Source organism: Mixophyes fleayi, chromosome 12 (genome assembly GCF_038048845.1).
Source record: "Mixophyes fleayi isolate aMixFle1 chromosome 12, aMixFle1.hap1, whole genome shotgun sequence".
NCBI classification, from domain to species: domain Eukaryota; kingdom Metazoa; phylum Chordata; class Amphibia; order Anura; family Limnodynastidae; genus Mixophyes; species Mixophyes fleayi.
Window position 1 is genome coordinate 16,906,904 of NC_134413.1, and position 15,641 is coordinate 16,922,544.

Here is a 15,641-nt window from a genome sequence, read left to right on the forward strand (position 1 = left end):
TTGTGAACGCAGAGTTTTATACAGTCAGTCACTGCTTCCTCTCATTGCAGAATAATTCTACGTCCAGTGGAATGACCCGCCGAAATACTTATGTCTGCAGTGAGCGCGCCTCCACTGACCGGCACTCAGTCATCCAAAATGGCAAAGAAAACAGGTAACAAATACACTTTGGTTTTTGTTTGGAAAGCCCCTAATGTAGACATGGCTGCATGGCTGTGCCTGCCATGTACACGCAGCTCAGTCCGGGCTCGGGCCCATAGAATCTTTCTTTGTTATATACTTTACGCTACTAGGGAGACCGTATTCCTTTTAAAAGGATAATGTAAACTTTTCCAACCAAAAGATAAGTCTCTCTTGTGGGGCCCTCTTTTTTTGCACCGAACAAATTGGGCCCCCAGACAGCAGAATCGGATTACTTTCATTCTTGCCTCCTGCTCACCAGTGCATCAATAAAAGTCCCTTTTTCGAAAGTTAATGTATTACAACCATTGAGATGGAGGCCCGAAGCTGCTTTCTGATTGATTCACGTTTCGGCTCTGCTGCAGCCCGCTTCACATCTTTTGGGGATCCAATTTAGAGATTTGGAAGAGGAACCCATAGTTTTTGTGTAAGGGAGAAGTACAGATGAGGCTATTTTATAAAAGGCAGAATTATTCTTTAAACTGTTATGAATACTAAGTTGCCTTCAGTAATTATGAGACAGTGTTTTGGTTAGCCTTTTCTCCACCTCAGCCACCCTCTTGATTGCAGGCGATTGAACCGACCAGTGAGTAGTTGACTGGTTTGCACAGTAGCAAGTCCTCAGCATCCTATGGATTGATATGGTAGGCTTTGCGTTAGCAGTGCCTACCATATTATAGTGAAGAACTGAGCCATACAGTAGGGAAGTCTGGGTGGAAGCACTTGCTGTATTTATAATGTACTTGTGTAGGGTCAGTGATATTTCCTAGCTCCATCTTGGATTCAGTGGCTGGACTACCGCAATTGCAGGTGGTACGATGGTTATGGGGCCAGGTGCACTTAGCTTGCGATGGAGTGTTATACCACTGCTGGAATACTATGGTGTTAGAAGTGATAATATAATGCCTGTCATAATGGTCACTTGTGTATACATACATGCATGCAAGAAGAGTACCCTAAAGGGTAACTCCTAATGACCCTCAATCCAGCCTAAATGTTTTCAGATTGTACTAGTTATAGAATTGTTTTGTCCTATTGTCCTAGCATCCATCACTTACTGCAATGCATAATAGGGGAACGTGCAGGATTTCTGATGGGGATATGTCAGCCTCATATTGCTGTCTCCAGGATCCTGTCTGGCTGCTCTTTGATGGAAGTGATGTTTGATTGAACACTAAAATATTACAGCAATAATGGTGTTCAATCACATAAGCACAGTGAGTCGGATGTGTGGATTATGCTGCTCTGCATGTGTTGGACACCCAGACAAGATGTATCTGTGTCCTTAATAATTGACCCTTTCCTGGTGCGCTCGCAGAGTGACTTGCGGGGAGCTTGATAAGTAATTTTCATATTGTATAGTGCACTGTGAGTATAGAAAGGTTTAGTTTTTCTATGCCCCCCACCAGCACTCCTTATATACAATGCATGCGTGTCCCTGCATATTACTCTGTACTGTCTTCATTTAGCTTCTCTGCCTACACTCGCATTGTATCCTCTCATGATTTCTGATACATCCTACACTTACTGCACTACAGTAAAAACAGATTTTCTCATTAAGTGACCTGTCCTTTTTAAGGCCGGTTGCAGAAAGTTGTATACATCCATAATCATAAGGGCAGATGATGGGTAAGAATGTTGCAGGTATTTTGGCTATAGTACATGTGAAGTCTTTGAGCAGTACAGTCCCCTTGGCTGCCTTCCCCCTGTCCCTGAGCCAGCCCATAGTGTTATGTAATGGTGAAATGTGCAGGACTGCTGGAGTGGAAATCTGCGTAATATCACTTGACATGGCACAGAGATGTGGGTGAGTTGATGCAGGCTGTTTCCTAGCCCATAGCAATCAGCAGACACTGTGAAAGCTTTCTCCTTAAATCTGCATTAATTTCTTAAATTCCCCGAAGCCTACTCGCTGAAATCAAGTGTATAGTTATAGTATTTGCATAAGAATAAAACGAGGGACCTGAAAGTGTTTAGAACAAAGCTGATTGTGTATGGGGTTATTTGAGGGCACGTGCATGATTTTGTTTTAGACTTATGTATCGCAATACCGTGATTTATCTCTTTTTATTTTTTTATTTAACCTGTAGAATTTTCTGCTCTTCTATTATTTGCGCCTGTGTTATTGGTCCATTATACCGTTCTGTCTGCCCAAACCTATCCCCCCCTCGCCTCCCTTCCCCCATCACAGCCTGACAGGAATTTTCAGTTACGCAACTAGTCCTGCCTCGGTTTGTGCCATATCTTCCATCTTTGCTCGGCTACGGCATCCGAAATCTATGTCCAGGTCAGCCTCCAGGCACTCCCAGATGTTGCCGCCAATTACCTGTGAAGTCGATAACTTCGGGCCCGTGTAAGAATATTTAAAACAAAAAGAACACCCTTCTGAAAGTATCGTAAAACTAATATTTCCCAACCCTTCCCTTAAATGTTGCAGTGTCCTTCAGGCCTAATACAAGGCCAGTGTTGTATCGCCCTTTTGATTCATTATCGCTTTTCTTTTTTGTCACTAAAGGTGTTCAAAAATGTACTTGTTTAATGGTCATGTCATCTGTGAAATCCCGTCTAAAATGTTATCCTAGATCTTGCCTTTAAAGCATGGTGGTTCATGTGTCTTGTTGGTGTTGCTGTCAGTTAACACGAAGTTAAAGTTAAACAGGCCACATGGCCACATCATGTAGTAAGATCTCCTTTGAAACTGTACTACGTGCCTACTGGTTTGTATAACATTTGTAGTTTATTTTCTTGCGAATTATCAGACTACAGTCAGATTTTTTTTCCCATTGTCTTATTTTAATGTCAAAACATCAGCTTTTTTATAGCCATGGTTATTGAACAAGTAGCCTTAAACAGAAGGTTAAATTTATATCTCTGCGTGGAAAAAATGTGTTCTTTGTCTCTTGGTGCATCTTGCCTGGAGCAGAGCGGACAACGTTGAAATGAATGAGCGGGAACACACCAGTGACAGTAAACTTCTGTTTACTGCGCTTTTCATGACTTCATGCATTAAAAGTGCTGATGTTAAACTCTAATGAACCCCTAAATCCTAACATACAAGTTTTATACAAGAGCTACTGAGTGCATTCACAAATAGATATAGTTCATTATGGTGGAGGTACTTACCCTGATGCACATCAGACTTCCTGGCCCCACCATATGCTGTGCATTTTGGATCTCACAATGGTAAACACTTGCAGCCATCTTTCACATTGAGATCTCCTGCACTATGTACTTGCATCCTTTTGCTTTCAGCTATTTTGAGCGCTCAGCAGTTGGTTAAGGTACTTGACTTTAGTGCTTGATGCCTTGATCAGATCCCTGATAACGTGAATTCTAGGTTCATGTAACCCTTTCATATATATTTGTGAATGTTACTGGTAGACTTTCTGAATACAGCAATAGCACAACCACCCTACTCCCTTTTTATACCCCTGACCACATGCATAATTCATTTAATCTGTTTCTGTCATCACAGCACAATCCCGGATCAAAGGACATCCGTGGCCTCAACGCACAGCATAACCAGCACCACTACTCCAGACCGCATGCGCTTCCCCAGAGGGACCGCCAGCCGAAGCACTTTCCACGGCCAGCTCCGCGAGCGACGAACCGCCACCTACAATGGACCACCTGCCTCCCCCAGTTTATCTCATGAAGCCACCCCTCTGTCACAGACTCGAAGTAGAGGCTCCACAAATCTTTTTAGTAAATTAACTTCAAAATTAACTAGAAGGTAAGTTTTGGTGGTTTTGTTCACCAGTCACTCGCTGCTTGCCATCACTCCCAAAAGATCTTCCGTCAGGGTTCTACTTCTGTTGTGTTTTTCTGTAACTGGATTTTGTGCCATATTTGTGGGGTTATGCCCTTCTTTTTGGTTCTGTCAATGTCCTACATAGAGAATGTAAGCTTCACAGAAAAGTTTACATTTATTTTGCAGGATCGGCCCACCTGCAGCTCTGTGTAGGACTGCGAGTCCCATTGAGCCTTTAAATTAGGAAGTACAATTGGGAATTGTAGATCAAAAACAGCTGGAGTGTCACAGGTCACAACCTCCGATCCGTCTTCTGCTAGGACATTCTACACCAATATCTTGGCTCAGGGTGGGGAACATTCTCTGCAGTTATGTCATTAAGAACAACTAGATACAGTGACAGTGGTGTGTGTTAGAGGGGAAGCAAGTTTACAGTACTTGGGGTGTGCAATGTAATTAGGGGGCCAAACGTGCAACTAGCTAAATGTATCTATGGCTATTCGGCCCCGTTACACTTAACAAGCAGTAAACTAAAGTTTGAATAATACAATATGCTTTTCAAATACACTATTATCCTATTGTATTGTATGTGTCGTAATTATCCGACATGTTTTCCATGTTACTTATTCTCATGTTGTCTTTAAAATGCCTTTATGGACACACTATTAGTTATTGGGTCTGATTATCTTTTAGATGTCTACATCCTATTTTCCTCTAACCCACCTTCCCCATGACTAGGAGAGCGCTAGGCTCCAAGCTCATCGCCAGCTTGACGACTCTCTTGCGGTTCAAAGTTTAGTTTATGCGTTCAGAACACGTTGCTGTTCGGGTGACATTAAGACGTAAGCCGGGTGGCGACAATTTTACGTATAAATTATATTTTTCATTATTATTGCAGAGACTCTGGAGGTTATTGGCTGCTTGCTGACTAAGGGGACCCTTTTATATTTGTTTCAGAGTTATTTTAGGCCTGACCGCCAGGACTGGTCAGTGGTCTAACACGTCTGCAATCTGACTATGCACAGAAGTGTCCCCACCTTCCAATATGCGCCCTGTATGGTAACATGACACTGACAGAGTGGGAGGGATATCTAGTACCGGTCACAGTAAGACAGGCACAGTATGACTCAAATGTTTACTGTCGGGTTCCTAGAGCAGAGTAGAAAGTAAAACAGCTGGGTAGAGCGTCCGGGGAAATAGGTCCCGGGGAGAGTATCGGAGTCTGTTCCGCCAATCTGGGTGCAATAGAGATTTGAAACTACATTTATGATATGCCATTTTACCTCTAGGTGGAGTGCAGTGTTCTTTCATCCAGTTGTACTTTTGTCACTAGAACATACAAGAAGTTTATCGGTTTTGTTTTTCTTTAGTACAGCTAGTATACTTACTGCTTGTTAAGTGTGTGTGTCACAGTGCAATAATAAACCAGAATGCCTTCTATTTCTTCCAATCTGGACCAGGCATGAACGTGCTGCCTGCTGAGCCATTCAGACACTGTAAAGTATCCATGTACTGTTCCTTCTTGCTTGTAGATTAGAGCTTTGCTAGCTTTAATATATATATATATAATCAATGTGTTTAATTTTAACTCTTGCGATCCCCTGGACAGCACAGTCGCGCAAGAGTTAAATTAGTGTCTACTATACTAGCAATCCCGCACTGTGTTCACTACTTTATAGTAGTTTACGTTTCTTTAAAATAGAATTTTTAGTACTTGGAATATTGACACAAATGTCTTTTTGTATCTTTGTTTAACACAAAGTCTACCTCCAAGTCTTACATGTTCGTGTAATCTGGTATTGCACAATGTATGTTCATGTTTTTTTGTGTTTTTTTTGTGTTGGGAAAACAAACTCAAACCTCTTTGAACGTTGTACCTAAATGGATCCTTTTCAAAAATGGTCTGACCTTAAAAAAACAAAACAAAAATTAAATAAAAAAAAAACAACTTGTAAATTTAATATATATTTTTTTATTATTTAAGTCCGTCTTACAAACGCTACTTCTTCCGAAGTGCTCAGACTTTATTTACAGTTTGCTAGATATGTTTCGGAGGTGATGACGCTTTATTGAGCAACCTCTTGGTGACCACCGTTTCTCCAAACCTCCAAATACATGCTCAGTCCCAGAAGCCATTTGGCTGGCGAGCGAGGTTTGGGCAGCATGGAACGGTTAAGAAAGACAAAAAGTTATTTTAACTTTTAAATAAAGACCACTGAGAAAAGGATCTATTTTGACAATGCTCACACCATATGCTAGTTAAGTCTACCTGTCTCCTACACCAGGAGGAAGCTATGTTGTATGTTTGTTATTGACCGACGTTTGCTGCCGTCACAATGTGTAGGATACAGGTACACAGGTTTCACAATTGATTACCTTTAACAAAGATTGTTTTGCATTCAAGTTACTTTTACATTGAAAAAAAAAAAATTACTATAGTCATGTAATTCACTAGAAGTAATGACCAGAACTAAACTGTGATGAGCAACCTTTCTAGAATTCATTTTAAAACCCTAAAATTCTGCAATGAATGCACCCAGTCCTTGAACAAAAACTAACTTGTATTATGCTTTAATGTATGTATACCTCCTTTTTGAAAGTATTACTTTTTGCCTTAATGTTCATTTTTGTGTTCTAAAAATATATCTCCCACGGTCACTTGGTGATTTGACCTGACCATTAACCAGTTTTGAAACTACAGTAAATGTTTGTGTACTGTATATTGCAAATTGTCTAGCGAAATTGGTGTAAACCAATCTGTTAACAGCGAATACAGTAATGTAAATGTTATGTGTTGTGTTCACCGATGACATGAACTCTCTAACAGGACAAATCTTCTCAGGGCCAAATAATCAACTCTAAATTATGTTCCAAATCCGAGTAAAGACGCTTTCGTCAGAGCGCGCTTCTGGCAGGTCCAGAAGTTATTGAAGCGTCTAATCCTGCTGCTGCCGCCGTTCAATTAACCATCTTCAATTAAGATGTCTGTACATTTATTTTTGACTTAGTTTCCATCCTAACTTGCCTGTAACAAAGTTGAATAAAACTTTCAGAAATACCCTGTTTGTGTGAAATACTTAGTTACATTAGAAAATTAAGTCAAAGTTGTAACTTGCACCAGTATTGCATCAATATCCAGTATACTTTGTTTTTTTGCAGTATTTTATTGGGTTAATTTTAGTATGACACAAAGGAGAATGCATTTATCACTTGAAGTGACCCGCGCACATAAATATCCATCACTAATAAACACACAAGGATACCCCATTCAAACCTTTGAGTCTTTGCCAAGCGTCTTGGTCCTAACGTTACCTGGTTTTTGACGTAATATTTGATCGGTTATCTGAAACCTGTGACTCTCCATCTGTTGACCTACGTCCTGTGCATGATTGTAAGGAGCAGAGACACTGATTATATATTTTGGTATATATGCTCGGTATCAAAGGGATCTTCCCACATATTTTTTATTTCTAATTTTGCTTTTGGCAAAGACCTGGTCTTGGTTAATGGGAAAGGGAGCCTTAAGAGATACACTAAGAAACTAAAACAAATTGAAAATCTTTCTAGAGCAAAGTCCAGCTATACTAAGTTTACTATGTGTATAGTGATTTAATAAGTTATAGAAAACAACCTCTTGACAGCAGTTAGCAAATGTGATGCCTAGAGACTATAATAAACATTCTCTTTTTCCTTTACCCATTAAAAAGAAACAGTGCTTACTATCAAATTATCTATGTACACGGCATTGAGAGCAATGACCTGTCATATGGGTACATTACCGGGAATACACTCCAGCAACAGGCTGCCTGAGCAGCTATGGTCTCTACATAATGTCGCTCTACAGTAATCCCAGAGGTGGTTGAGAGACGCTGCACCCTTTTATTTCTAATACCTTGTGTATATACCACTTAACACTATTCTTATGGTAATCTGGTAAAATACTAAACTACGTTTAATGAAGGATAGTTGTCGTTGGTTTGCCAAGCTCAGCGTGCGTAAATAGTGTATCTGCAATGTAGCTTTACTTGGTTTTTTTTTGTTAAAGAAACGTTTTATTGAAATAGTGATCGCATTCAAGGAAACCAGTTTGCCCATTTGTTAGTAGGAGGTTAATTTTAGATCTGCAACTGCTAAAAGCTTAGCAAATTTGGAACTGAATCTATAGAAGTGTGGTCTTTGCGTTCTGTTACTTTATTTGCATTAAACATTCAGCTCTGTTGCATGGGGTTGGGTTGCAGTATATGTAGTCCAAACCAGTTTTTCTTTTCTTTTTTTTTTTTTTTAAGAAGTGGTCTTGGGACAGTAAGCTACATTCATAATTACCCATTTGTTTTGAGTTCCCTTCCTGTTATCAGACTCGTCTCCCTCCTTTACGTTCAGCCCCTGCCCGAAGCCGCTAGCATGCTACATAGTGACGTAGAGTAAACCGCAGCACACTGGATAGCTTAAATGCAGATCTTAAATACAACATGGAGCGATGTTTCCTTGCCCAGTGTCTTCGATCCATGCTGTATATATAATACATGTAGTGCTGCAGATTCTTGTACACAGGTTTTACTTGAGGGGGGGGGGTTGATCCTGCCGTTGTAACACTTGGGATGACTTCTACAGGGATGCCTCCCACCACCAGTTATGTGTCTTACAGCGTGGGAGAAATGGCTCATTCTGACATGCTATATTAACCTGTTACTTCCATATGTAGTCTTATAAATGCAGGTACCACACAGCAAGTAGACAATTGTAGAAACCATTTGCAGGCTGCAGCTGCATGCTCTCAGGCCTCTAATTATACATTTTTAGATCTAAACGATGTAAATTTATTTTAAACCGTTTGATAAAATATTGGTTTCTGTTCCAGTACCTACTACAGCACCCCAATACCGTGTCAAAGAATGTGTCAATAAACCACTTAATGTTACTAGTCCCCTAATTTTTTTGACCAGCTGCCCCAACCAGATCATCACTTACTCCAGGGTTTCCCAAACCCAGTCCTCAGGGCTCCCTAACAGTGCAGGTTTTCCATATCTCCTTGCTGGAGCACAGGTGTATTCATTACTGACTGATACATTGTAACAGATCCACAGGTGGTCCTAATTATGTCACATGTGATCCGGAAAACCTGCACTGTTAGGGAGCCCTGAGGACTGGGTTTGGGAAACCCTGACTCTTAGTCTGTGCTTACGTAGAATTTTTAATAAGGGAAAATGCAGCATTTAAGGGTTTACTTTTACCCTAAAAGTGATTTGGAAGCTAAATCTAAACTGTGAATCCTGTTACCATGCAGCTTTTTATTTTTGAGCTTTGTGCAACATATGATTATGAAAGTTGGGTTGTTTTACTTATTTCACTTCACTTTTCTAAATGAAGGAAAACCAATCCACCTTGTGGGGCCAGTAACACAGGTAGATGGATACAAACTGTTTTTTGAGGAGTGTTTTTTTTGGGGTTTTTAAATCCGTTGGTGCCTTTTTTGCTTTATTTTTATTTAATTTGCATGCCTGATACGTGCAAGTCCACATTCCTAGCTGGACCTCCTTTCAGGATGTGTTGTACTTATGAATGCACAAGACTTGACGTTGACTGACTGCTTTTTACTTTTATTTCCGTAAGTTTGTACATTTTTAATATTTTACTTTGAATTTTGTTTTGTTTTCTTTGCTTTTCTTTTAGAAACATGTCATTCAGATTTATAAAAAGGTAGGATTTAAGTTGTCTATGCATTTTATTTTTTCTGTAAAACTTTGTCTTCCTGGATCTGATTTTTATTTTTTTCTGAATACTAAACTTTCTGCTGAAAACTAAGTTTGTTAGATTCAGCCTTTCCTACTTCTTCCTGAATTGTACCTTTTATCAGCTGAGCATGCCCTGGGCACCCATACGTCACGTGCATCATAAATCTTCATGTTTCATTATAACTAATACACACTTGGCATGCTTACAGCAGAAGGTTTGTGGTGTTAATGTTTTATCATATATTGTTTTGTCAAGGTAAGTTTCTTTTGTGTTTTTATTTATTGCCCTTCAGATGTTGTTGCCTTGAAGTACTAATGTAGAGTAATAGACGTGCTGTATGCTTAGAGTTGAAGTCCAGTTTTGGACAAGTTTCATTCATGCAGAGCAGGCCTGAACAGCCTGTGGGTCTCCAGGTGTTGTAGAACTAGAAGTCCTAGCATTCCCTGCCAGCTCCCAGCTTGTTGTTGGCCGGCAAAGCATGCTGGGGTTTGTAGTTTAACAACACCAGGAGAACACTGGTTGTCCAGGCTTGATGTTAGAGCAGTGTTGGCTAACCTGTGACACTCCAGGTGTTGTGAAACTACCAGTCCCAGCATACCCTTCCAGCAGTAAGCTGCTATATATTGGCAAAGCATGCTGGGACTTGAAGTTTCACAACACCTGGAGTGTCACAGGTTAGCCAACACTGTGTTTAAAGTATGATTTGGACAATCCATCAAGACCCCGGTCTTTCTAATAAAACTATAAACAGTTTAGGCCAGCCCCTGAATCTTCTGAGTAATTTATTGACTTGTGCATTTCTACCTGCAACATTTATTAAATATAAGTAATGTTTATGGGATTCTCCCCGGCTTTGTAGCCATGCGTTTACAACAGATAGCAGCTTTTGTTTCCTACTGGTAAGTCTGCCCTCTGGATCTAGTTGCGTATGAGGAAGCGATTAGCAGCGAGGTGGCTTTTCCCAGAATAACACAATCAAGGCTCTCTGCTCATATAAAGGCATGGCTGAGAGAGCTCAGAGGAGGCTTGAAAGGTAGATGTAATAACAGTCACAGTAAGGAGCGCACGGACCATAATTAAATTCATGTGAATAATCCCTGGAAGATGAGAATGTTTGAATGTAACTTATGACACTTAAATATTTTTTTTTTTCTAAAATAGAACTTGCTTCAGTTTCCACTTATTTGAGAATCACTTGATCTGTTTTTTCTAGATTATCCGTCTGAGTTCACTTGTCTGCTAAATTTAAATGAGGGTGTTAGTAAGTGTGGACACAAACGCAGGTTTAAGTTGCAAAAAGGCAGAAACTAAACCGTTCAGAGCTTTACTTACCGTCAATAATCCGACTTCTTCTGAGCCACTCAGTGTTTAGTGACGTGTGTTATAGTTTACTGCACCTTTGCACCAGGTTAGTAAATTTTCCATATAGTGTTACTTTGTGTAGACCCATGATTTCCGACCAATGTGTGTTGTGCCAGGCTGAATATCGCAAGATTTCAGGAGCACCAGGGGAAAAACCTCTTAAAAGGTTGAATCTATGCAATGAAATAAATGTATTGATGACACCAACTATTCCCCTAAATTCCTGTGCTGATCTTGTCCCGTTGAGAATCTGTCAGCTGTGGCATCATAAGTCTGGGAACCATTGGTCTAGATGCCCATGTAATATATGGGATTCTTGTCCTAGACAGTGAATGTAGGAAAGAATTAAACATGATTTGTTGAAATGGTTCTATTTTCATTAACCTTTTGTTATGAATAGAGCTTGTTTTTAGGATAGTGAAATATATGCGCACATGTCATTTTTGCTCTGAACGTTATTTCTTTGCCTATTATATATTGGAGCATATTATAGGCCAGTCACGGAGACAAATTAGACCATTCTCCCCGGTACACTGAACTGAAACGGTGCCTCTAGTGGTAAAATGATGTAATGGTTGAATACCAAACAGCTGCTTAGCAAAGAATTGGGGGCACTTGTATTTTAATTAGCCAGTTATACAAAACATTAAAAACAAAATTAATGGACATGCTACAACAGATATCTTCTGTTTCATTAATGGAACCATAGTGTATGCTAGTATCTAATGTAGGAGCAAATGTATAGCTTTCATAGCATTAAATTATTGGCGTGGAAATATCAGGGAATTGTATAGCTTACTGTGTGTTTTGAAGCAGATGTAACTTATTTCCCACTGTAGAGAGAAGAATCTGCTATGCAGACCTGCTCAGCCAGTATAGTTATTTTCAAATAAGCCCAGCCTTGCAATATCTATGGTCTACAAAACATTTGGATGAATTTCTGAGCCAATCTGGTAGACCCAACACAAGATTGGTTCTACGGTGTAATTGGGCACCGCTATTAGCCCAGACACATGTAATGAATACAGCCACTGTTACAAAAATCTTTCCTAGTTTAGCATCTAATTATCACACTGGACCGTTGTGTGCGTTCATGTCAGTGTCACAGTTTAGGGGTGGGCGGGGGTCTGATTAAAGTAATAGAATAAGCGTTGGGTCATATCTTGGAGTATAATTCCTCTTACACTTTAATGCTGCACTACCACCCAGGAAACATTATACCTAAGGTGGCACCTAGCCAGGACTGGACATGCAGCCTTTTTCCCAGAGCTCTGTCTGTTTTGTAATACAGAACCGGCGTTGTACAGAGCGCACCATCTGTACATAGCGGAGGGGGGTGTACGTTTTTTGGCTGGGGGTGTGAGGAATGGGTGAGCCTGTGAAAAGCTGCTTCCCAGCTAGGGGGAAGGGAGAGGGGCTTCCTAGGTGGTTGTGCAGCTTTAAGGTAGAACCTTATGAAATGGGCATTAATAACCAGAGGAGTCTGCTTAATACTTTATTCCAAGGGCAGAATTAAATTAGGCACGTGTGTCTTTGTTAAATAGCTTTATACATTTAGTTGACTTTAGTAAAATAGTGACCGTTCCAGTTGGAGTATGTGTATGCCGGTTAAATACATTGTTGTTGTTTTTCCTCTTGGCTTCTGTCTGTGCTTGTAGTTACGGCTGTTTATCGGCAGGAAACAACGTTGCTGTGGGATACAATACAAAGCTGCTCTTTGTACCCAGTTACATCCAGTGGAAAGAGCAGATTGGAATAACCTCCTCTGCCTGATTTAAATCATATGAATGGAAAGCACAGAAAGGAAGCTGGGAATATAAAGCAATGTATTTAGTAAATGTTGCAGGACATGTACAAGGCAGTAAATCTGAACATACCAAAAACTTAGAGGCAAAAATAAACTCTATATGGTGTCTAGATTTTCCCTTCAATGTTATAAACGTGACCAGAACAGGTTATTCACGTCTCTGTTTTGTGCATGTACTAACATGAGTGGAAGCTCTTACGCTGCTTCCTTGACCCAGGTATAATTAAATATCTTCCATTTACTCTTACAAAGTGCCTCAGTAGTCACATGCTCCTAGTGAATGAATAGGCCTCATCATAAAAATTGGCTCAGTCCACACATGGTTGTGTGTCTTTGATTGGGGCACTTCAAGGTCAAATGTGATAGGTGACTAGTAATGTCTTAATATCCCAAGTAATACAATAAGCAGTCATGTGATGCCCCCCTGCATTATCACAGTATGTTTGATATCTTGCAATGCAACAAAAGCTTTGTAATTCTAACTTGTTGCTTTTAGTAGTGGTACATCAGTGTAAGATTTCTCTTTCTCTGCTTGTTTTTGCTTTTCACATTATTTTCAATGAGGCTCCCAACTGAATCTGAAAGAAACGGGAGATATGAGGGATCAAGGTGAGGGCGAACATATTTTTACTTTAACCATCACCCACAAGCATCCGGTTAACCCCCCATGAGAATGTTTTGCATGTCTCCTGCTAGCTTGGTCTTATGTTGGAAGTGTTTTGTGAATGTCTGCATGTCATTCCTTGTTTCCTTACATTATATTATGCTGCATAGCCATGTATGTGGGGTTCTGCCCATTTTAGAAAAGCCATGTAATCTTTAATAGATTACTGGATTAGCGGTAGAAATTGTGAAGAATCAGTGGCTTACTACACATCCACAAGAAGTGCAACCTCTATCGTTGAAATGTCCCTCTTTCCTAATATATAATATGTTCCTTAGTCCTCAAACTTCTAAAAAGGAAAAGTGGAAGTGTCGTTCCTAACAATTAATCAGAATCGAACGATCCTCTATCTGATACATTCTCGAACCTGATTGGTTGTTATGGGCAACACGTTCACTTTTCCTTTTTAGTAAATCTACCCTCAGGAGTATATTTCAAACCTACAGTTTAGTAAAAAGTGGAGATGTTGCCTATAGCAACCAATCAGATTCTAGCTGTCATTTTGCAGAATGTACTAAATAAATCCTAGCTTGAATCTGATTGGTTGCTATAGGCAACATCTCCATCACTTCTTCAAACCCACAGTTTAGTAAATCTACCCCTTAGTGCTAAAAAAAAAAATACACATGTGCTATGTAGGCTGAATGGAGCATCCTCCTATGTATTCACCAGATATGCAATCTGGATCTTTTCAAAGCTTGTGTGTACAAAGGATACGTTTACCATATAGGTCAATGAGATTCTGACTAGTGTAGTGATGAAGTAAAGGCCCAATGTTGGTACAGGGTTTATTGTAGAGCATATGGTAGGGCATCTTAATCATCACCCTGAAATGCCTGATTACAATAGAGTAACTTCTCTTCTCTTCCAGTCGTAATGTGTCAGGGGACCAGAAAGACGAGAACAAAGACTCAAAGCCGCGATCGCTGCGATTTACTTGGAGCATGAAGACGACGAGTTCCATGGATCCCAACGACATGATGCGCGAGATCCGCAAAGTTCTAGACGCCAACAATTGTGACTACGAGCAGCGGGAGTGCTTCTTGCTCTTCTGCGTCCACGGCGACGGCCATGCCGAAAATCTCGTCCAGTGGGAGATGGAAGTGTGCAAGCTGCCAAGACTCTCTTTGAACGGTGTTCGCTTCAAGCGGATATCCGGGACATCCATAGCTTTCAAAAACATTGCTTCCAAAATTGCCAATGAGTTAAAACTGTAAACTAGGGGCGGGAAGGTGAACAATCAAGTTGTAAATTACGTAGCAATTCTAAGTGTTTACCCAAAAACACTGGTTAATGTATAGAATTATTTAGGCAATAATTCCTGCATCTCCTGAATTATGATATTACAAATGGAACAAGCTGCTGGAATAGGAGGGAGTGTTGGACTTCTATTTTTTTTTTTTAATATATATAATTAGTGCACTACAGCATTAAAGTTGCCTACCATGTAAATTATTTACTTTTGGCTTTTTTCTGTGCTCTGTTCATGGCAATGTTATTCACTGAATATTTCCTTATTTGATATCCATCCTGTATGCGTGTGCAAGTATGGATGTTCTGTTTGCGTTGAGCACATAGAATTGTGTTAAAGAAAAAAATATGGCTGTTATTAAACAGACCCTACTGTATCACCGAAAGTTCCCCTTTTTTGTTTTTTTTCTCCCCCTCCCACATTGTTTCTGGAAGAAAATGTGTTTCTTTTTGTTACAAAAACCTTTTTATAATGCACAAATGTTTCCACATGTTCTGTTCTGACAGTATTTTCATTGTCCTGTTTTGAGAGGGTAAAAAAAGTGACAAAAAGGTGAGAATTGTAACCTAATGGGAGAGTCCTGGTCAGCAATTAAACAGTTTCCCAGCTGAAGAAAGCTAAACAGTCTCATTTTATTCCTTGGTGAATATGCAGGTGTTGCTGGTCTTACAACAGCAAGTGGACTTTATTTCAAATATATATATATATATATATATATATATATATATATATATATATATATATATATATATATATATATATATATATATATATATATATATATATATATATATATTTATATTATTTTTTTTATTTTTTTTATTTTTTTTTGTGCGCCAAATAATTAAAAATGCAATTTGGGTTATACACTGTGCACTAATCTAGCAAAAAA

The 15,641-nt window shown here is 39.6% G+C and overlaps 1 protein-coding gene across 6 annotated transcripts in view; it reads left to right on the plus strand.

The window, feature by feature from the left end:
• Positions 1-15,371, plus strand: part of MARK3 (microtubule affinity regulating kinase 3) — a 42,393-nt gene extending 27,022 nt beyond the window's left edge. The window contains exons 14-18 of one of the 6 annotated variants that reach the window (XM_075193257.1): positions 51-154; positions 2,372-2,533; positions 3,656-3,913; positions 13,398-13,442; positions 14,369-15,371. In XM_075193257.1, coding sequence (XP_075049358.1) covers positions 51-154; positions 2,372-2,533; positions 3,656-3,913; positions 13,398-13,442; positions 14,369-14,714 — 915 coding nt within the window. In that variant the 3' untranslated portion in view covers positions 14,715-15,371. Of the gene's footprint in view, positions 1-50; positions 155-2,371; positions 2,534-3,655; positions 3,914-6,773; positions 6,990-9,601; positions 9,629-13,397; positions 13,443-14,368 lie in introns of those variants that run through there. The other 5 variants (XM_075193252.1, XM_075193254.1, XM_075193253.1 and 2 more) reach the window with 5 other exon arrangements.
• The last annotated feature ends 270 nt before the right edge of the window (positions 15,372-15,641 follow it).